Source organism: Lepidochelys kempii, chromosome 12, assembly GCF_965140285.1.
Source record: "Lepidochelys kempii isolate rLepKem1 chromosome 12, rLepKem1.hap1, whole genome shotgun sequence".
NCBI lineage: Eukaryota > Metazoa > Chordata > Testudines > Cheloniidae > Lepidochelys > Lepidochelys kempii.
In genome coordinates, this window is record NC_136391.1 from 10,665,698 (window position 1) to 10,689,804 (window position 24,107).

Here is a 24,107-nt window from a genome sequence, read left to right on the forward strand (position 1 = left end):
TCGTGAGACAATGGTAAAGGCACAACTTTCTAGGCCTAAGCAAAAAAACTTGATTAGAATAATCACTGTGCTCCATTGAGTTGTCTTGGACCCTGTTTGGGTCTGGCCCTGAATAGCTAAAACCGGGGGGAGTTATCCATGGTTAAAGAAATGAAAAAAACACTTCCAGGAGGAACACTTCCCTTCCCTCCCCAGCAGCAAGATGCATGCATATGGGCTCCTCTTTGATTTTTACCCTGGAATGTCTTTGACTGGCCAGCAGTTTGGGTATTCTCTAAATGAATGATTTTTCAGGGCAAACCAATTGGACTTGACGTATTTGTGTGTGTGTGTGAGTGTGTGTGTGTGTAGCTCCTCTTAAGGTTTAGTGGACGTACTGATTCAGCTGAAATGTGGAATGTTCTGCAAAAACCCAGTATACTTGAGTGCTTTGGAGGGACAAAAACCTGATCTTTTTGACTGGCCAATACAATATTTATCTACTATTATTTCTGTCAACACATAAGTTAGAACGTGTAAGTGTGGTGTTTAACAGTGGAGCAAACAGTCGGTCCATAGAATAGCAGAGCTGGGAAGGGTTCCAAGGTGAGGTTGAAACCTATGCAAGGCCAATTGTGGGTTAGTGGAGAATTCCTCACTGGGGTAAGCAGCAGTGTGTCCAAGAGTCCCCCTCCCCCTTCCTGTTCCAAGTAGTTAAAGAAGCAACAACAGCATAAGGTCCTTGCTGTGAACTACAAGACCCTCTCTATTAGAAAGCAGAGTGTATCATGGCTACAAATAACTTTTTCCAGCAAACATGGCAAAGGGAAATTATATGTAACCAAGAAGAGATTTTTACCAGAGTCTGAACTGCCATTTTTATAAACAACTTTATTTTGGGGGTAGGTTAGTACAGAGGATTAGTTTGAGTACGTTGCTAATGACATTTACTGTTTTCCAAAGTATTTTGAGCACAGTTGCTGGCATGCTATTAGACTAAAGATAGATTTCACTTAGTTAGTGTCTTGTATGTGTCCTGCCAGCCATCCCTTGGGATCCCAAAGGGCTTTATGTGCTTAATCATCTGACATACAAACACTCAGTGGGAGTTCTGACTTCAGCTGGGCCAGGATTTCACCCAAAGAGATCACTTTAACCACCAATGAAATGCAACCACATCTTGGTTGGCATGCATCAGGTATTTAACAGCACACTGCAACACTAAACGATTGTAGTTTAAACTAAGAAGTGAAGAACACTGTACTCAGTTGAAATAGTAGAGAGAATTTAAGTAGCGAGAATGTTATCAAAATTGTAATTTGGCCAGGACGCTGAAGTTAACAATGCCCCAAAACCCTTGTGATTCCTTGGCATCTTTAATAACCAAAAATAGTCAGGATCTCTGCTTCCGTCCCATGTGAAAGATGGCACCTTCACCATCATGTTGCCCCTTATGTTCCACTGCAGGATTGATTTAGAATTCATGCTTATATGCACAAGTGCCACCTACTGAACAATGAATACATCACCTTCAACAAATACCTAGCTATCCTTTGGAGGCCTCCCATCCAAGAACTGAGCTAGCCGTACTGAGTATGTGAGCGCTCAGCAAGATCCCAGCATAACGTGATATGGCTGCAGTTGTAACTACAATAGTTTAAAATGACTGTATTGTTTTATCATATAAATAGAGCACAGAATTACAAGAGAACAGATCCTGGCCCTGAAGGGTTTACAATTTTAAACAGACAAAAGCAGATGAAGGGTGGGGGAAAGGATTACAACACAGAAACAAAAATGATTGAGGCAATGTTAGGCACATAGCTTATAGTTTTCATTATATTTGTAGTTCCAGTTTTTAAAATCTGGACCCTGAACTACTGACACCCTTTGCTACCTTATTCAGAGATCACAAAACCACTGTTTAGTCCTTTACCCATTGTATTTAAAAAAAAAGTCTTCACAGTTTTCTCTTTCCCATGTGGGGTGTCACTGCTATTTTGTCTATAATTTAAAACTCTTCTATAATTATTGAACCTGTTTGTTGACTCATCCCATAGTTGGCATACTGCACTGTACCATGTGCACACGTTATCCTGCTTGGCATTCACATGGGTTAGTGGTTTAACAAGGTTAAATTGTAATCCTTTTTCTCTTTGGAAATGCACTTCTATCCTTCACCATTATTTGCAAGTAGCACAGCTCCTCTGACACAATACAGCAGTAAGCTAGTAATAACCCCTGCATTTCATATAGTTAAAGCAAATGGATTTGTATCAATTACTTGCTAATATAGTGCTTGGCATATGTATCTGTGAGGCAAATTCCATTTTAGCGAGATGAAAAGTGGTCCGAGACATCAATATTCACTATGCTAATGACAGCGCAGCAGCGAAGAATGCATTAGGGTTCCCTCCAAAGCTCATCTGACTGACCTTTCCTGTTGCTGTGCTTTGCAAAAGTGTCAGAGGCAAACATGTGTCTGCTGTTTGCTTTTCCACTCTGAGGTTGAGTTTACAAGCTTACTGGCTGCTATTAAGGTAACTATGTTACATCATGATTTGCACAGTGTTAGGTTCGGTTTTTGTGCAAAGCCAGTGGTGAGCTGGAGCCGGTTCCCACCGGTTTGCTAGAACCGGTTGTTAAATTTAGCAGTTCTTTTAGAACCGGTTGTTCTGTGAGGGAGAACCGGTTCTAAAAGGGCTTCTAAATTTAACTGGCCAAAAGTGGTGCCTTAGGCGCCGACTCCATTGGTGCTCCAGCCCTGGAGCACCCAAGGGGAAAATTTGGTGGGTGCAGAGCACCCACCAGCAGCTCCCCACCCCTGGCCCCAGCTCACCTCCGTCTCCTCCTCTGAACGCGCCGCCCCGCTCTGCTTCTCTGCCCCCCCCAGGCTTTCCGCGAATCAGCTGTTCGCGCGGGAAGCTGGGGCGGCCTGAGAAGTAGACGGTGGCTTCGCACTCAGGCCCAGGGAAGCAGAGGTGAGCTGGGGGAAGGGGGGGGGCGAAGAGGGCCGCCTGCGCCGCAGCAGGTAACATGAGGGAGGGAGGGCACGCAGGGGAACCGCACCCTGCCCCAGCTCACCTCCGCCACCCTCGGCCTGAGCAGGAAGCCGCTGCCTGCTTCTCATCCCTCACAGGCTTCCCGTGGGAAGCTGGGGGAGTGGGCGGAGAAGCAGAGCAGGGCGGCACGTTCAGGGGAGGAGGCAGAGCGGAGGTGAGGTGATCTGGGGCCAGGCAGGGAGCTGCCGGTGGGTGCTCTGCACCCACCAAATTCTCCCCGTGGGTGCTCCAGCCCCGGAGCACCCAGGGAGTCAGCACCTAAGGCGCCACTTTTGATGTGATCAGTGGGGGAGCAGCCGCTCCCCCCAGCTACGCTCCCCTGCCCCCTAGGAGCCAGAGGGACCTGCTGGATGCTTCCTGGGAGCTGCCCCAGGTAAGCACCTCCTGGACTCCCCACCTCGCCCCCTGGCAGGTGCCTCTGGCTCTTAGGGGTGAGGTGGGCACCCACTACGGTGTCCCACAAGACCCTCCTGCCCGGTTCTGGGGGCAGTCAGGGGACAGGGGAGGGGGGTGGATTGGGCAGGAGTCCCGGGGGGTGGGGGTGGGCAACAACCCCCTCGTGGGGTGAGGAGGGAACCCGTTGTTAAGATTTTGGCAGCTCATCACTGTGCAAAGCTCTGCTAATTTAGATGATGAGCATTTGCATCTACTTTTAAAATGTTTTAAAAAGCTCTTCTTTTGGGGGGAACTGGATGAACTCTAGAGGTCTGGATTGGGAAATGCAGCCTAGGTTGTTGTTTGCTACTTAACCTGATTGATAGAGATTTGAACCAACTGTTGTTACTATGGGAGCGTTTGGTGGGCTGTGTGAAATGGTCTGGTCCTATTTCCCATTTTGCAGTCAGCAGGCGTCCACATCACAAAATGTATCCCTATGGCTAATGTTAATTGACACACTGGTGAGCACTTTCAGCAGTGAACTGGCCTGAATTATCCACCCATCCTACACACACATGGTACGGAGGGTGAACTAGAATTGTTCCTTTTGCAGATTCAGATTCTACTGATTTTTGAGCAAGGGTCTTTATATAAAAATGGGTGTATGTGTGTGGCGGGGGGGAAGGGAGGTAGGAACTACTGTTGTACTACAGCAACAATGAAAAATAGTACACCATAAATTAGAGATAGCGGTGGTTTGGGGTTTTACTGTAGTGTTTTTATATATGACTCCTGGCGGAATTCTGCACTAGTGCACATGCTCATAATTAATGAGCCATGGTTGTTATTAATTTTTTGCGCAGAACAAAAGCTTCTGCTGAACAGTTGCTGCAGTTCCGCCTTTTGCCCACCAGAGGGCACTGTGGTGATAGAACAAAGCAGCAGCTCCCAGACAGCTGGGGAAGAAAGAGAGCCTGCCTTCTTTGCTGCACTTGTCAGGCCAGATCAGGGGCTATGGGGAGACAGACAGTGTGGAGTGCTGGGGGCGGGGGCTGGACAGGGGCTCATAAGGGCTAGTGGGCGAGGACAAACTGGGGCAGGGGCTGAGTGGGAGTGGAGGCACAGGGCCATGGGGGCGGGAGGAGCAGGGCCACATGGTGACTGGGGAGGGGGTGCAGAGCTACATAGGGACAGGGGGTGGATGAGTAGGAGCACAGACATGAGGAGGGGGTACAGGGACACAGGGATGGGAGAGGGGATGCAGGGCCATGTGGGGTGGGGGGAGTGGGGGTGAAGGGACACCTGTGGACAGGGGATGCAAGGACACACGGGGGGTGCAGGAACACGGGCAGATGTACCTGGCTGAATGACTCAGCTCCTCCATTATCCCTGACTCCCCCATGCCTTTGCACTGCTTCTAAGTGGTGTGGGAAATACGGTTCTGTATTGTAGTTTAAATGAATTACTCAGTTATGTATTAATATGCCTACTAAAGAATCTATTTGTCAAAAAACATTTCCTGAATCTTTTTTGTTGTCTGTATTGTTAGACATACTTGGTCATTTATTTCAAAATACCTGTCAGCAAAAATAATTGAAACAGGTGTGATTATATTGTCATTTCTGCATATTTTGTTTGTCAAATTCTAACATATTGTGTGCAGGATTTTTAATTTTTTGGCACAGAATTCCCCCAGAAGTTATATATATATATATATATATATATATAAAGGGATGCTGTGTGTCTTTTCCAGTTTCAAATACTGTGCACCTGAAGCAGATGACCATGTTTTTCATTTCCAGTGAGGCTAAATTCTGGGAACCAAAGGTCAATGGACATGAAAGAGAGGAGGGAGAAGGTATGCAAGTGAAGGGTATATAAGTAACTAATGCAACAACAAAAGCTGTAAATGAGATAATCCATAACACAGGCTCATTTGGGAAATGAGGGAGGTTAAGAGTGGACTTTTGAACACTGCCACAGGGACAGAGTCAGCAGGAGTCCGTCTTTAGCAAACCTGCAAGTGGAAGGTACCTAGACCCATTTTTTGTAATCAAGTGACCATTTGAAGTTGGCAAGAAATAAGTTTTCAGGCAGTCTCTCAACTTAATGAGAATGAAGAGACTATGTGCTTTGAACTGTTGTGAAGAATTCTACAGCCGTCCTGTGAACTTAAGGTGATGAGATAACTGAAGATAAGAACGGCCACACTGGGTCAGACCAATGGTCTATCAAACCCAGGGTTGGGCAAACTTTTTGGCCAGAGGGTCACATTGGGGTTGCGAAACTATATGGAGGGCTAGGTAGTGAAGGCTGTGCCTCTCTAAACAGGCTGGCTCTCGCCCCTATCCACCCCTCCCACTTCTTGCCCCTGACTGTCCCCCTCAGAACCTCTAAACGCCCCCTGCTCCCTGACCCCTATCCACACCCCTGCCCCTAACCACCCCCAGAACCTCCGCCCCATCCAACCTCCCCCTGCTTCCTGTCCCCCGACTGCCCCTCGGGACCTCCTGCCCCTTATGTAACCCGTCCCCACCCCCTTACCAGGCCGCTCAGAGCGGCAGGACTGGCTTATTGGAAAACCTGGGAAGTGGGCTGGTGCAAGCCATGCTACCTGCCTGGTGTCATGGCTGTGTGGGAGGGGCTGAGGGCTAGCCTCCCTGGCCGGGGGCCATAGTTTGCCCACCTCTGATCTAACCCAATGCCAGGTGCTTCAGAGGGAATGAACAGAACATGCAATCATTGAGTGATCCATCTCCTGTCATCTACACCCAGCTTCTGACAATTAGAAGCTAACTGAGGCTAATTGAGTATAAATACAAAAAGCAACCCCGTTTCTATTGAGCTCAGGGTGCTGTGCATAAACTCATAATTAACCAAATTAAAAACTTGGGAGAAGGAGGGAATTATAATTCTTAGCAGGGCTATAATTGTCATACTGCTTTATATGTATAAAGTGCTCTATAAGCCTTTAACTAATTAGATTGTAAACTATCTGGGGCAGAGATTGTATCTATGTTTCCATAATGCCTGTGACAGTGGGGCCCTAATCTTGATTAGGGCCTATTGTAGTGCAAAACGGTAACATCTGAGGGCTAACACTACTGCTGGTAAAGAGTGAAGTTTGCAGGTGGTGAAGAGGTACAGACCAAGAAGGATGTCAAAGAATGAGTAAGTCCGACACCCCAGGGGTTCACCAGAGCAATGGTCAAACTGCCTGCCAACCCAAGGTGCAACAGTGACAGTAGGGTGCAGACAGGATCAAGGAGGTAATAAGGGAGGGGGCTACAGGGGCCAGTTTCTGATTTCCCGTTTCACAAGATGAAAAGGTCCCTTCCTAGCTAATTAAAAGAAATACCTGCACTGTACACATTCTTATTGACTTGTGGTCTAGTGATTTCTTTTTCTATGATCATAGAATAAAAAAAAATTCTAGTAGGGCCCCTGTGGGTTTTTTTCAGGTGCCTTTGGGAATGGTCAAAAAGGGCTGAAACACCATAGTGGATTCTCTTCTTAGTAAAGTGAATTGAGTCAATAGAAACTGAACTCTGAACACTCGTGTATTTTTTGATTAATTTTAACTGAGTTGACTGGAAGCACAGGCTTTTTCTGAATCTATACTGACTAGTTCAGGGATTGGACTAAAGTCACGGAGCCACCAAGATTACAATTATATAACAAGAAACATGGCTCTGTGAAGTTTTCCTTTGCAAGTAGCATTTATTAGAGAAAGAGGAAGGAAGATTATCTTGTGGCTAAGGCACTGGACTGGGACTTGAGAGATCTAGGTTCAGTGCTATGTGGTGTACCCTAGATTTCCTGGGGGATGATGTGAAAGTCACTTAATCTCTGTGGCACTGATCCCCTCCATCTGTAAAATAGGGCTAATGCTTTATTTCTCCCTTTCTTTAGTAGTTTAGATTGCTGAGCTCTTCATGATGGGAACTAATGTCTTCCTATGTGTTTGTATAGTGCCTAGCACAGTGGAATCTCTGTTGGGCAGAGTAGATATTACAATAATATAAATAATGATAACATGATGAGACTACATAGGAAAACTTAATAAAGAATCATAGTTCTATCAGCTGCATTAGACTCTTTTCAGCATTAATATTTTTAGACTCCAACACATTGAAACCAAAGTAATAAATAGACTCCAGAGAAATGTTTGAGCCTTGAAATTTTATTATCTTGTTTGCATCAACCATTAATTCCTTTCAGCACCAGTAAAGAAAAAAAGCTTTTTTCCCCACAAAATATCTGGTTTTTATCAGGTGTAAGACTGTGGTTTTCTTACAGGCAAAGAAAACAATGAACGTTTGGTTTCTTGTTTTTTATACATTTGTAACAAAATGTCAGGTGTGTGCTTACCATATAAAAACATTAGGTCCCAGAAGGATACAATACCAAAAAAATCATTGAAATAAAAAAGTTATTTTTATATTGGGTTTCTAAACCTCAGCATTAATACAATATTTTAAAAACATCAAGATTAATAGTCATATTTAAAACAAGATGGTTATGGACAAACAATCTTAATACCTATTTTTAGTGACCATCGTCATGATGGAGGAGAGCCAGGAATTCTTCATCACTCTAGACTCCTATGTGTTCCTCTTCTCTCATCCCTCTTGACCCAGAAAGAGAGTGGAAAAAATAACTTTCTGAGCTGGGCTGAACTCAGGCCAACCGAAAGTGGCCTGAGAGCTGCTCATATTAATCCGAGGACAGTCAGATCTGTTTAATTTGAATCACTGGACAAGTGCAATTTAAAAAAAATATTTTTTTTTAAAGAAAAATAATTGCAGGCCCCATCGTAAATCTTCATGCTTTATCCAACAGGTAGGAGTCAGGGACTGGCTGTCACAGCTACTGGGACAAGATATTGCAGTGAGGTGTAAAAGAGAATTTTTATTAGGCAACATCCTCTCCTCAAAGTAACCGCAGATGCAGATCTCGGTTCAGCAGCGCAGCTCTTCTTGAAGTCAATATTGAGTACAATTCACCTTTATTAGGTCACATTTATTGAGCAGCCCATTTCTAAGTCTAACTACATACTATGGCAACTCCATCAGAATACATAAGCCAAAATATAACTGTCATAAGTATAACATTACACTATGTGGAATTCAGCCATAATGTCACAAGCACTCTTGCAGGCTGTAGCATGGTATCTCATTTGATCGCATATAGTCCAGTGATGCCTTTCAGAGCCCCAGGCAGGCAAACAAATAATACACAGATTAACCAGATCTGAACGAGCCCCGAAAGGCTAGAGACTGTTCTTTTGGGCTTGGATTTTCGAAGGCCTAAGGGAGTTAGGCATCCATCTCCCATTGAAAGCCAATAGGGTTTGGATGCCTAACACCCTGAGGCCTTTTTTAAAATGCTATCCTTAGTTTATACGCATTTAAGGAACATTCTCCTGTTCTTCTGAAATTACTTGTAAAATGAGAATTGAGTGTAATAAAAGCAGAAGTTGAAGCTTCAGGGCGTGTGTGTATATTATGTCTTTTTAAAAAATCATGAGGTGACACTTCTGCTAGTGTCTGCTGTCCATAGTCATCCCATAAAGAAATAGTACTGATGTTCAATGATGCTACATTATTAAACACAAAGTAGTATTATCACCCACTCTTTGGAGATAACTGAAGTTCCTATGCCCAATAGGGTGATAGCTGTTGGAAGTTTAACTCAAACCCTTTGTAAATCATATATTGCTAATGGGGCTAGTCATGCTGTCCTTAATCAGGCTGGAATTTATTTTAGAAGAATTGCTTGCATCTTAATTTCCTGTAGTAGTTATTTTTTTAAAAAAGTAAGGAAAATAAAAATATCCCATCACATGACCTGGGTTCTAAGGCTTTTTTGGATCGATATTCTGCCAACAGAATTACTGAGTGGTTCTTTTTGAGTCAGTGTGGAGAAAATGGTTTCTGTTCCTCTTTCACATGGCACACTGTCCTCTGGAGTGGGAAGTGTGTGTTCTACAATCTTCTAAATGTATTTTCTAAATCCTTCAAGTGTATCAAGGCATCAGAAGGCACAGGATCGATGCAATAAAGCAAAGAGCATTTGTACAATGGAGTCACAATACTGTACCTCCCAGCATCATCCTCTTGCAAAGTTAGATCTGTAAGATTAGTAACAACTAACTATATTGGTTAGTTGGTGTGTTTTGTTTTGTTTTAAATAGAGACTGTTTTACAACTATCCATTGATCAACAATTAAAAACAGAGAGCACTGAAAAATTAAGAACGTCAAAATCTAAGAAACTGCTTACTTCAAAATTGAAAAGATCTCTCATCATATCCCAAAAGGGCAAGGAAAGTGCCTGTGTTTGAGTCAGCATGACTTCACAGAACTAAACTGAAAGTAATTTAGACATCATTAGTTTTTACTGTAAATAGCATAACACTGTTTGGCAGTAATTGTTTATGTTTACATCCCACACTGTGTCAATAAATTCAGCAACTGTAACTGATACTCAGTGAATTTGATATCAAACTAATTTACACTGTTAGGAAAGCTATTAAAAATACTGAACCTCAGATTTAGTTCTACTACTGATAGCAGTATGGCAGCATAGCTGCTGGGCAGTACACAAATTGCTATTGGTACTGTTGTTTTTTTTTTCTTAAAAACGTTAATAAAATACAAGCAAGATAGAAAATAGGATTACGAGCATTTTTTTCAAAGTCTTTCTGAGTTAACTGCAGAGCTAAGAAAGCAGGAAACTGTGCACACACACTCTGTATAAGGAGAGAAATAATTAGTGCTTCAGACGTCTACCTCTTGGCACTTGGTTTCAATTCTTGTTTAGACCATGAGGGGTGCTAAATTTGGTCTCTTTCTAGTCTCCATTTGTTGTATGTCACAAACCCCCATGCAGTTTGGCACAATTCAGTTGTGAGAGGCAGTATGTGTTCAAAGGAGCCCAGAACTGGAAAATGAGGGATGTGACGGGTCAAGATTGAGGTGCAATGGCAAAGCAGTGTGAGGGAGAAAACTTGCTAGCACCTGCCTGGCTCTAGCCAGTGATATCCGTCTGTTTCTTTCATTAAGGGCTTCTCTGCATGCAGAGTGACACAGGTTTAACTGAGTGTTTGGTTTTTAAATTTAGGTAGTTAAACTGATGCAAGAATCTGCATGCACTCATTTCTGTTTTAAACAGGCTTATTTCAGTTTAGTTTAAGTCTGTAGCAGGTTTAAACTGAAGCACAATATAAGTATTCACATGGATGTTTGTATCCGGTTGGCTAAAAATTGTTTAAACTGGTGCATGTTTGGGCCCAGATGAGATGTAAATTCAATATTTATTTTTCCTTTAAAAACCTATATATATAAGAGAATAGGGAAAACATTGTAAAAACAGAGCAATGGCTTGGATTAAAGAGCAACAGGTAATTAGTGGATTGTGTGGGCCCAGAGGTATCCTTTTGAGTAGAATACTCTTCTCCCTAGGAACAAAAGCCTATTTCTTCAGTGTGGTGTTTGCTTCCATCCCCTCCTTTGCTCGTGCCCCATTTTACATCCCTAAATGGACAAAGGGCCGAGAAGCTCAGTTATGAATCCCCTTTTTAATTACGAGTCGGGGAGGTAGGAAGGGGAAAAGGGTAGGGTACTGGGATAGGACAATAAAGAGAGAACTCACTGCTAACGGAGGGGCTGATGTACATGTTTGTGCAGTGGAAAGAGAAAACCACCACCAAAAATATACAAATTAACTGGCCAAGTCTCGAAGAAGGATTTTGTTCCATACATTAAAAATTATTTTCAGTTCAGGAGGAGAGTTCTCCTTTACAAAAGTCTTCACATTTCAATTCCCCATTCTTTCTTTCTTTCTTCCGCCGCCACTTTTTGTTCCTTTGAAAATCAGAGTCCTAACCAGTCTTTTGTCAATCACACTCTGCTTTCTTCATCTGTTCTCTGAAATAGTCGCGTCTTTTGTTTTCCCTATGTCTCGCATGTTTGTTACAAGCCTTCCTTATTCATTGTATCCAGTCAGGGCAGTGAATTGACTCTGGTATTATCAATGGTACCACGTGAATCTATTCAAAATGACCATAATATTCTGTTACTGTATACTGTAAATCAGAACTGCCCTAAATGTGGGAAAGGAAGTCTATGACATTGAGAGAGAATATGGTCCCCTTTTTAAAGTAATAAAGTGATTAAAGTGATATCCTGTGAATAGCAAACTTTGGGCTCTATTCTGGAGCTGTTACTCAGGCAAAACTTGTTGATTTTAATGGGAATATAGTTGGAGTAAGGATTGCAGGACTGGATTCTTAAACTTTAATGTCTGATTTTTAATCATAATCCTTAAATGGAGGACTCTGAAAAAGTAAGATTCTTATCTGCCAATTGGATACAGATTTTTGTTTTAAAGCCCATCAAGTTGGTTGGAAAATGTTTAGCCAGTCCCAGAATGCTTTTCTTTGGCTAGTTTCTGATTTTGAATTCCCATTTCTATTCTTGTTTCCCCATGGTATCTTAATGACTACTATCTTAGAGTGGCATGCAATGCGGGCGCATGCTACTGATGCAGGCATGCTACTACGACATTAACAGGCTTGGAAAAAGAAAAGAAATAAAAAGCTTTAGCTTAGTTTTACAAAGATATTATGCAAAAATCCATTGAGCAGCACTAACTCACAGACGGATTACAAACTAAATTGTGCTATATATTAGTATAAAAACATGGTTTAGTAAGAATGGCACTGGTTCAAAAGGAATAAGGACTTCCATCTTGGTTCCTTACAGTCCACAGTGAAAGCGTTGAGATACAGCCCTGCCCTGTTGCCTGACCAACTTGTGACAGTGGTTTGTTATTGGTCCCAACCCACACAATTTCTTCCCTTTATATCCTCCAATGCTGGTACATTCTGAGAGGAACTTGAAAGCCAGTTGAGTTGTGGGGGGGAGCCTGGGTCAGGTCTAGTAACCTTTTCTAACGTGGCACCAGAAAAGTTCTTTCCTATCCTCTGATATAAGTCATAAACTGAAACTTCCCTCTTCTAATCTTCTGTCTAAACTGGTCAGTTTTAAGAATCCTCTTCCCCTGTAGATACCATCAGACGCATAGCAACTGGCAGGTGGTCTGTCAAACCTGCTAACTGTGTAATAAAGTTGAACTCTTCCACTTCCTGCAAAGGAACAAAAGGGGAATGCAAAAATCAATGCAAGGTATTCAGAATGCACCAGGCTTAGATTTTCTACATCTCCTCCCAGTTTACTTTCTTAAGCCCAAAACCTATCTCCCTGATTCCGTGGATGCAGAGGGCCCAAAAGACAGTGGCTCCACTGTGCTAGAGGTGGAGTAAGCTGCCACAGAAAGCTCCAGGGGAGAGAGTAATCAGTGCTCTGGGGGTGGGGTTCTGTCTGCTGGAGTACAAAGGTTACACTTGTAATATATACACACCTACTGGATGAGACAGGTATCCTGTTTGGGGGAAAATAGCATGTGCTTATGTAATTCAATACTGTCATATTGCATATGCATGAGGAGACTGAATTTAAGGCTGCAGAGACAATCTTAATTTTGGCAATTTCCTAACTCATGAGTGCTTAGCAACCTAAACCTTCTTTAATGTAACTTCCTGTGTCCTTAAAAAAAAAAAAGAAGAAAGAAAAAGGCAGCAAACAGGCAAAAACAAACTGTCATGTGTAACCATATTGGTATCAACAGGGTTAGAACTTTTAATCTATGTCACAGACCTCTGTTACTTGAGGAACACTTGATAGCACTAGTAAGTTGACAAACTCTGTGGCCAGCCACTAGTGGGAGATACGGCACACATTTTGCCAGTGGGCATCAAAGCTATCTGTTAGCTGTAGAACAGTCGTTCCCAAACTGGGGTTCACAGAACATTACAGGGGATTTGCCAGAAAAACTTCACTCATGGCGGCCAGAGGATCCTGGGCATTGGAGGCAGCAGGTGGGACCCGGTTGCAGGGCAGACATGCTGAGCCCCAGGGAGAGCGGGGCCGGGCAGTTGGGGCTGGCAGCCTGAGCCCCGGCAGTCAGCGGGACCTGCAGCCGGAGCTCAGAGATGACTGGGGCGGTCAGAGGGGTTCAGCAGCAGGAGCCCCATGGAGTGCGGAGGAAATTTAAACTTAAATCCCTCGAAATATTCATTTTTAGGAGGGGGTTCACGAGATTTCACAATTTAGTGAAAGGGGTTCGTGGGCTGTTAAAGTTTGGGAATGACTGCTTTAGAAGAATACTGAGACTCAGGAATACTGTTTTCAGTTCCAGATTTGGAGGAGTGTACCGTAGTTTATTACAGCGACTTCTGCCACCTGGCCCTCCAGTCTGTCCTTGTCCCAGTCCTCATCCCAGGCTCTCCTCTCCACATCTCCTGACCCCTCTGAATTCAAGTCAAGTTGATTCCTTCTCCTCTGCCCGGGCTTCAGCAGCAGGAGCATTGAGATATTCAGAGCACAGGACACTGTCTCTCTGCTCCCAGTTCTGGACCTGTGTCACAACAGACCCCAGCAGCCAGGAGGAACAATAGCAGGGAAAGTCCTGCTCAGTCCCCACAGCCCTTGAGTGGTGCATGCCCAGTGCAAACAGAACCTTCAGACAGTCTGCCTGCCAAACTTTAATGAGCCTGTGAGCATCTGTGAACTGAGACTTTCAGAGGCTCATAATTTGGATAGCTGTTCACAGGAATGGCAAAAGGCACACCCCTGACCCTAACAACACCTCTTCCCCTCCCCCCATGGTCAAATCACAAACTCTTGCTTCAAAGCATAGAGGAGCTAGTGCTTGTCAATAAAATGGCTATGCAAATCCTTTAACCCGGACAAAACCAAGTATTTTCCCCTCACCTCCATCTCCGAAAGAGCTGAACTATTTTTTTTTTCCCAAAAAAATTCCATCAGGCTGACATCCTGGCACAGAGAATGTCAGCTCAAATTGACTGAAGTTTCACAAAGTCATAACGAACCAAAACCAGGGTCTTCTGATGGCAAGTGTTGGAGCAACTTTAACTACTGATGTTTCCAGGGATGCCCCAACAATTTTTCCACCATCTATCTCTGTGGAGCCATCCCCAATGCAGCTGCTGATTCCATGCTTCATCCACCAAATCTGTGCCACACTCAGCCCCCACCTTGCAGCCTGGCCTGCCCAGGTGCAGTGTCACTTCCCATCTCTGAGGAGGGACACAGGCTTCTAGAAGAAGGGGGAGGCTCCATGTGTGGCCGGGAGCCCTAGTGCGGGAGCTGGCCCCAAAGCAGCAGTGTTGGTCACCCACTACCCACTCAGGTTTGGCTCCACGGCCCCTCTCTCATGATGGGGCAAATGGGGTGGTACAGCAGGGCCAAACTGGTGTTGCGACATGCTAGACAAGGCGTCCCCACAGAACTCACGTTTAGCCCCACAGCCCCTACATTATGTGTACAGGGGTCATAATACCACTCAAATTTTAGCCCCTCCATCATGACGAAGGAGCCACATGCTAAAATCTGAGGAGTGCTGCAACCCCTGTGCACTGTGGTCCCAATGCTGCTCACTTAATTTTGGCCAAAAAGACATGATTGAAGGGCTGCCAGGCCAAACCTGAGTGGGCAGCGGGGCTATCCGTGCCGCTCTTCCTCACCACTGCCAGTGGTACGCACTATTCATACTATGCATATGGCTGCGGGCATCATAGGGTGCCCCTATCTGCACCAACTGTATAATTTCACAAAAAACTACATGCCATCTTAATTTGGCTCCCTTGTGCGCATGCATTATGATAATATTTAAGTATGCAATCACATTTTTTTCCTTCTGCCTCATTCAGTGGCCTTATAATGAGACATTTTGGGCAGCCTTAAGAATAGGCAGCTTTATCAGCTCTGCATATAGTATCACATAGCAAACAGGTTTAATATTACTTTGAGGGCCTCCCAGATTCACGGTGCATTGGCAGTACAGTGTATTTATTTTATCATCATCATCGTGTTACACTGGCCAGGATATTCTATAAGGTTTTGCAAAAGTTCAAAAATTGGTGACCATCAAATGAAAAACTAGAGAGTAATGCTAGAGGGCATAAGAAAAAGCACCTTCTGCCCCCACAAAATTACCCCTGCCAAATTTAAGGCTGGAGGGGAAAAAAATTCCCATTTTTATTTTGTAACATCCTTCCACTTTCCAACAATCCGTATGCAGTATTATCTGTATTACTGTAGCTAATAATCCTACCACCCTAGCGGCCCCTACCAAGACTGGACTCCATTATGCTAGTCACTATATAAACATGAAATAAGGGAGAGTAGAGGATGTACTTATTGGTGCTATGTGAGATATTAGAATCAAACCCATTTGAACTGAGCCTATTTTTGAGATCTGATGCGTTCTTGCACAGAGCCCATGCTCATGGAAGTTTGGCAAACATTATCTTAGGCTGCTTAAACACTTAAGTAGCTGGTTAACCTCTTTACCCCACCCCACTTCCGAGACACCTTCTCTCACTTCCAAGAAGTCCCAGACCTCACAGGACAGAAGCAGGAGAGAGGGTCTGAATGGTGAGTTCCCTTTGGAGATGTGAGTTTGAATTTAGCCCTATGCACAAATCTGCAGGGCCTTATGTGCCATCCAAGCACTTTACATTCTGAAAAAAGAAAAGGAGTACTTGTGGCACCTTAGAGACTAACCAATTTATTTGAGCATAAGCTTTCGTGAGCTACAGCTCACTTCATCGGATGCTTCCGATGAAGTGAGCTGTAGCTCACGAAAGCTTATGCTCAAATAAATTGGTTAGTCTCTAAGGTGCCACAAGTACTCCTTTTCTTTTTGCGAATACAGACTAACACGGCTGTTACTCTGAAACTTTACATTCTGAGTTACAGTTCACTTCACGGTAGAACTCACCACTTTCCATTCCAGGTAGACACCGTCTTCTGTGTAAAGCATGTAGTCAATCCTCCTCCCACTGCCTTTTAGTGATGCCTTCCTCCCCTTTTGACTTGAACTGTGGTTCTTGCTGGTGGGATAGACCACGTATCCTTTCCTCCCTTCTTCACTTTCCAGCACCCTGGTTTACAAAAAACACAAGCCTGTTAAATATCTCCCAGCTCTACCCCTATGTGTAGAATAAGCTATCATCAGTATTTTTAATGCAGCCCCCCCCCATCCCCTCCCCCCACGCACATTGTGTTATGTGCTGTCCGGAGGAGTCTACAGTGTAAATAGTAGTGGAGTGAAATCCATTATTTCAGGCATGCATAAGATTATATTAATCTAGAGCTGACTGAGGGGACAGTTCTGCTTGGATGTTCTCACAATGAGTCTCAATACTGATATCCCACTATGTGTGTGGATCTGACCCTGATGTCACTAGGAGTTTTGCATTGGGAAGGAAAGTAGAATATTGGCATAAAGATCCACCATGTGAATTTGGTATATACAATTACTGCATTTGCAGATACCTGCAGCAACTCCATTTGCAGGCTATCAAACTTAACTGGTCATCAGCATGTGCAATCACAGAAATTTTGAGTGTTAATTTAGGCATGCAGATAGGTACACCCTTTTGTGCATGCAATCTTATGAAAATCTGGGCTAAAATGTACAAACAAATGATTTCTAAAACCAAGTAGTTGAAAATGATTTACTTTACTTACCTGCCAGAACCTGAGCTCAGAGGTCTGTGGTTTCCCTTATAAAAGTTGATTACATCATTAAGCTACATCATCAACTGTTGCAGCAGAAACACTGAGCCATGAACTTGGGTCCTAGCAGGTACAAAGCCTTTAAATTCATCTTGAGAAAAAAAATGACATTTTGATGTCCTGGCTTTTTAAAATGATCATGAAAGGGTTTAGTTTTTGTGTGTGTGTGTGTGTGTGTGTGTGTTAAAGGTGACAAGTACAGGACTCTTATAAAATGATTTGATGTTAGGAAGAAAAATCGTCCCTGATTTTATCATCATCTCTCAAAATTCCCTCCTTCAAAAGAATCTGAACTGGGACAAGGCAAGAACTGCAACACTTAAGAGGACAGTTTAGTTTTTTGGCAAGTTGGGAGTAAATGCAAATTATAATTGGCTAAAGTTGATTCTTATAAGAAGTACTTTACCCACCTTTACAAGATAATAGCCAACCATACATGTTACGGTGGATTATTAAGTCTATGGAATATAAACGTATTGCAGTTCATTTGTTTCCTCTGATTAATTTAAATATGAATGTTCTGATAGTTATCTAAGACCAGACAGATTATTTTTAGTAACCATCTTATAAAGGGAAATTTTCTTTCATATAGGATGTTTCAAATTTGGACTGTCATGTAATTTAATTGTGTTAAATTAGCTTATTAAAACATTCTGATCCTGTTACATGGAGAGTCAGACTGTTCATTCTACAGCTTGTTTCTGAAAATTGTGCTCTTTGTGAAAGTCTCATTTAGATTCAAGAAAGTGATCTGGCTATAATCAAGCTGACCTCTATTGAAAAGCAGCAGCCCACGCAGACTTGGGAAGCGCAAATTAAATAACGAAGTTGAGCAAAAGCTGCGCAGAGCTGGACAAATACTGGGATGGGGACAGACACACACACACACTTTTATATTCACTTCCTGTGACCATTTCAGTGACTGAGTTATCTGCACAAATGTTTATGGAAAAGGAATTTTCATCTCAAATACTCCAGGACAATGAATTTTAAATTTGTATGCTCAGTAAAATTAGTATCATTTATATGTGAGGGGATACTGCTTGATACAGCAGGGTGTATGCCATGCCACAGAAGTAGCACATAACTACTCCATGTGAATGTAATAGGTTATGCCAATATGATATACACAGCAATCTAAACTTTATAGGGCTGATGCCTCAGATAGGACCTAGGACACAGGAAGGAGAAAGGGTTTAAAAAAAATCTTCCGAATCTTTTCTCCTTGAGAGATTTAATATCCCCAGGAGGCTTTTTTTAAAAACTTTCTTGCCTATTACAAAATTTATGACTCCTCCAATTAGAGCATGTGACTACAGTGGCCAATCACAACTAATCCGCACAGCTCATTTTTAATACTGAATATCAGACTGTTTGATGAATCCACACAGAAAAGCAACACCTGCAAAAAGTATGATGCATGAGTGAGAGAATGTGATCTGGTATCTGACATTCTGGAGTCAATTTCACTCCACCTGCATAAAGCTTGGGTAAGCCATCCCACAAACCAGGGGGGCAGGAAACTGTGTAGGCCCCATAGCCCTTCTGCTGATGTTGTTCCAGCTTGTGGCATGGAATTGTGGACCACACACTCTACACACACATTGCATTGGGGCCACTGAATCTTCATAAATGTAGATCTGAATCCCATCTCTTGCCTGGTCCCTAATGCGGCCTTCTGTGCTGGACTATGGAGACCTTGTTCCAGTATAGAGCTCCGGTACTTCTGTAAAACCAGTGAATACTCCACCCGCCACTCCACCTCCACAGACCTTGTGTGGTGTTTAAATGATGCAGATGGCCTTGTGTTGGCCCTCTGAATCAGGGTACTTTTCACCTTCTGAGAGAAGAAATTACTTGCCCTAAATTAAAAGCTCAGCATTACAGCTAAGGCTCTTTCAAAATGGAAGTGTGTTCACCTCTGAACAATGGTGCACTGTAGAGTCCAAGTTGTAAAAGATCAATATCTACCTTATTAACTTGTCCCAGTTTTACGGAAAGATTAGTTAATAAACAGCTTGCTCACTATTTATGCTTATTATATTCTTCTAATGAGGGGGTCAGGCTTGTTCTGGCTCATACGATAGTTCCCATTACTTATCCTTTTAATAAGGGACAAGTCCGTGCTGTACCTTCATTGACTAGTCTAAAGCAATTAATGATGTGGACGGTGATTTTATTAATAGACTGTAGGAGATTGGCATTGATTGTGATTTGCTGAACTGTTTCCAGAGCTACCTATGTCAATATAAACAGTTTGTTAAACTGGATGGGTTTATATCACAGCCAAATTTTATTACTGAGGGATTTCTGCAAGCATCTATTTTAAGCCCAATCTGGTTTGCCATCTACATTAACAATATAAGTCGGACAGCTGGAAGCTCCTCTCCATCTTTATGCTGATGATACCATTTTAGATTCTCTATGCATATCAGTTATGAATGAGCTTTGTAAAAGTTAATTAAAATGCTTTTAAAAATCTAATCAATCTAAAATCATTAATGTAATGTGGATTCTAAAGTTACAGATAAATGTTTTTATTAATAGTACCTGCAAATCACTGGCCAAGGCCTGAAGAGGAAGTTACTCCCTTGTGCAGTAATGATGGTTCTTTGAGATTTGTGCCCGAATGGGTGCTCCACTTTAGGTGTCTGTGTGCCCCTGCACCTCTAATTGGAGATTTTCGATAGCAGTGTCCCGTTGAGCTGCGCATGTGCTCTCCCTCCCTTGTGGTCTGCCTCGAGGCTATTTAGCAACGCACAGGAGAACCCCCCCCCCTCACTTCCTTCTACCACAGAGCCCTATAGAGAACTCCAAAGTAGAGGGGAGGAGGGTGGGTTGTAGAGCACCCATAGGGATACACATCTCGAAGAACCATTGTTACTGCACAAGGTGAGTGACTTCCTCTTCTTCTTCGAGTAGTGTTCCTATGGGTACTCCACTTTAGGTGACTCCGGAGCAGTACCCACCACTGGAGGCTGGGACTTCGGAGCGGAGTCTTTTACTTCAGAGAGTACTGTGGAGTCGAAGATGGTGTCAGCGGCCAAATCATCAGTGATCACATAATGTTCTGCGAAAGTATGGACAGAGGCCTCAATCCTTACTCTATAGATAGGGGAGATAGGGGTATCCCTATGGAATGTGACTGAGGTAGGAACTGATCTAATGGAGTGTGTATGGACAGAAGCAAGTTGCGCCCTTGCTAAGCGATTAATGCAACTAGAGACTCATTTGGATAGTCTTTGAGGAGTTATCACAGAGTTTATCTTTCTGTGGACGAAAGGAAGAATTTAGGGGATTTCCTGAAGTCCTCAGTCCTGTCCAAGTAGAATGCTAATGTCCTTCTAATATCTAGCATATGCACAATTGTCTCCCAGTTGTCACAATGTGGTTTTGGGAAAAAACAGGGAGATGGATTTGTTGATTCATATGGAAAGTACAGAAAAAGTAGGGAGAAACTTGGGATATAGCCTTAGAGTTGTTTGTTTTTTAAAGACAAAGGCCGTGAATGATGGGTGTGCCATCAGGGACGCTTTTCTCCTATGTGCCTAGCTGAGGTGATGGCAATTAGAAATGCTGTCGTCATGGACAGGTATAAGAGAGAACAAGTTGCCCTGGACTCGGAGGGAGGTCTAGTCGAAGCCCTGAGAACTAGATTAAAGTCCCAGGCTGGAGCGGGTGGTGTCACATGGGGGAAGAGAGTCCCAATGCCCTTAAAGAGTCTACGCATTAGTGGTTGAGCAAACTCTAAGTGGGAAGCCATTTTCGCCATGAGATGTACCTTAAGAGAGCTGAGTGAGAGTTTAAAATGTCATGAAAAATCACAGGGAGGAAAAAAGAGGTTGGGTCTGTCCGTTTGGAATGGTACAAACTTTGGAGTCATTTCCATTCTGTAGATAGGTATGTGGAGTGGTCAACTTGTGGTTGTGTTGTAACGTGTTTCAGCTTGTCAGAGCATTCTGCTTCTAAGCCTTGGAACAAAGAAAGATCCAAGCCTGGAGGCGGAGGACCCAAGGGTTGGGGTGAAGGGTCAGCCCACTGTTTTGAGAGAGTGGGTGAGGAATGGGCTGACGTCAGAAGAACAGGAGGGCACTTGCCATCTATGTCAGGTAAGGGAGCCAGACTTGTCATAGTCAAGAGGGGCAATCACAATCTTGCTTTGTTTTGTTGGATTTTCAACAGAATCTTGGATAGGGTAGGAAACTGGGAAAAGACACAGAAGTGGGCCCTGTCCGCTGGGAAGATGAGGGCAACTATCAGTGAATGTTTCCCCAATGGAGGCTATATCTTGACACCTGTGAATGAAGTATACACTCATTGTCATGAGAAAATTCTAACTGAGACTGTTGGTTATCCCGTTCTGTATCCCTTGTAGACAGACAGCTGAGATGAGCACATTGTGATGGGTGCATCAATTCCAAAGTTTGAATGCTGTCTTGCAGAGAGAGGGCGATCTGGCAGCTCCTTGGCAGTTAATGTGACCTGTATGTTTTGTATAAAGTCTATCATAACCTTTGTGTGTGTGGGTTGTTTTTTTGTTTGTTTGTTTTAAATGAAAGGCAGAGTTTGTGCACAGGCACTCCTGACAGCCCCTAGCCCCAAAAGAGTGATATGGAAGGTCATTTCTGTGGAAGGCCATTTGTCCTGAACCTTGTTGCTTTGTAGGTGAGCTCCCCAGCATATTACAGAGACATGTGTCCCAGGGTGGTGAATGTGGGTAGTAAGAGGAGCACTCTCACTTGTACTACATCAGGTTGGTCTTGATACAGTCCAGTCACTGTACCAGGGTTAGTATGCCACTACAATGAGGTGAACCTTGGAGACTACCCTGTGTGGAGCAGTCTGTACCTATAATGATCCTGCCCCAAAGGTAAGCAGTAGGAAATCTCCTGCACAATGGTTGTACTGAGATATGGAAGTAGGCACCCTGTAAGTTCAGGGCTAAAATCAATCTCTTTGCTCTAGAGCTGGTCCTAACTGCTGTGAAGTAAGGTGACTTCTGAGTGGTGTGACAGGTGTATAGATGGCAGCTGATGCTATCATTGTTCAGTGCTTATAAGCGGCAGTTTGAGAGGTCATGGACTGGGTTGCAGACTGTTCTCACTTTTGAGACCTGGGCCTCTTACACTGTGGCTCATAACAGCACAGAGATGGTGAGTACTGAGAAGATTGTGATCTGTGGTGTGGTTGAGAGGTATATCTTCTCTTCTGTTCCACAGCGTAGATTCCTAAGGAGTGTAGTGTGGTCTGAGAATCCTTCAGGATGTGGAGAGAAAATCTGTCTTCTCCGCAAAGAGTTTGGCCCTTCAAATTGGAAGTCTGTAGTTCTTTGGGCAATCTAGAGAGGTGTGGCGAACAAAAAAAACAAACAAACCCCACAACCCACCTCAGTACCACTGTCATGGAGACTGGGCGGGCAGCTGTAACAGCTACATCCAGTGGTGTCTCTAGGACCGGTCTATCTCTTAACTGACCTTCTCTAAGAATGGTCTGAATCTGTTCTTTTTGTGTTTCCAGTAATGTTTCAGAAACATCTTGGGTTTCCCAAGATTAACAAAATTGTTTTGGCCATGACAGTTTGGTAATTTATGACTCTAAACAGTAATGCTGTTGATGAATACGCCAACTTGCGAAGCCTGATCATAGGGAGTTGACTTGGCATTATGTTGCTTGCTTCATGCATTAACCACATCCACTATGATGGAGTTGGGTTACAGATGTTGAAAACAAAGTCTGCCTCTTTGGGAAGAGATGTAGGATTGTTTGTGTTTACACTCTGTTGCTGGTTGGTGCGATGGAGGCTGTCTCGGCAAGACTATTTTGGCAGGATCTAGAATCATCTCATTAATTGGGAGGACAGTTCTGGATGAGAAGGTAGTGTGCAGAATGTCCACCAACTTGTGATGTGTATCTGCCACCACCTGTAAGGGAATCTGCAGCTCGTCTGCCACCCTCTTGATAAGATACAGAAAGTTCTTAAATCTTCACCTAGTGATGAGGGGTGGGCAGCACACTCTCATCTGGGAGAGATGAGAAGTGTGCTGAAGAGGTAGCTTCCTCTTCAGGTGGTTTTTTTTCCCCCTTCCCCCTTCTTTCCTGTTCTGAAAAAGCTTTCTCCTGTCCTGGCTCAGGTGCTCTCCTACCCTGGCTCAGGTGCCAGGCTGTAGCAAACCATCTGGTGGACTCTCCCTGAGAGACACCGGAGACGGTCGCGCCATGTGCGTGTATATACCCGAAGAGTTACAATATGGCCTTGGGAGGAAGAGGCAGGAAGGCAGGCACAGGCGGTTGGCGTGATGGAATTGGGGATGACCCTTGTAGTGTGGTGGTGGGCCACCTTGAGGGGCCAGGGAATGATCTCCTCCTTGCCAGTGTCAGATTCGTCAGTGGGTAAGGGTGCTGCTGACTGGGGTATTGGCAGTATACAGTCCAATGCTAAGAGCGATTCTGGGTGCCGGGATGTGCTCGATACAGGGGTCCTGGTACCAAGTAATGGGGATTGTGGCTCTTCCCCAATCATCAGGTCTCCACGGTACCAGAGCTCATGCAGTACCACAGGTTCATTTGGTACCACAGAGAAGGGTCCGGGGTACATTGTTAGTACCGATAGTTGGGCAGAGCACTCCTAAATGAGAGTTTTGCCCAGTACAAAAAGTTTGTTGGTGCCACTTTTTTAGAGACAGTATGGTAATTGTCTCTCTCTGGGTACTGAGGCCACAGGTCTCCAGAGTATCAGAGTACCTGTGTTACCATGGGTTCATCCGGAACCCCGGAGGAATGTCTGAAGTCAGTATCAATGGTTGGGAAGGTACAGAACACTTCCTAGATGGGAGTTTTGTTGCATCTGGTACCAAAGGGTTTCTCTATGCCACTCTTTTAGAGATGGTACAGTAACTGTCCCCTCTCCTTAGGGGATGGTACCATTGCCTCAGAGAATGAAGGTGGAAGCCTCTGGTGTCTCTGTGCCAAAGCAGAGCTGACAGCCGGGCTTCTCTGTGTCGCTCTTTTAGAGATGGTAC

General features: G+C 43.8%; 1 protein-coding gene across 1 annotated transcript in view; it reads right to left on the reverse strand.

The window, feature by feature from the left end:
• Positions 1 to 7,586: 7,586 nt before the first annotated feature.
• SMPD3 (sphingomyelin phosphodiesterase 3) overlaps positions 7,587 to 24,107 on the reverse strand; it is a 175,669-nt gene continuing 159,148 nt past the window's right edge. Inside the window, exons 7-8 of the mRNA XM_073307569.1 lie at positions 16,289 to 16,451; positions 7,587 to 12,569 (exon numbers count right to left, since the gene is read on the reverse strand). Of these exons, the coding sequence (XP_073163670.1) occupies positions 12,468 to 12,569; positions 16,289 to 16,451 (265 nt within the window). The 3' untranslated portion in view covers positions 7,587 to 12,467. The remainder of the gene's footprint in view (positions 12,570 to 16,288; positions 16,452 to 24,107) is intronic.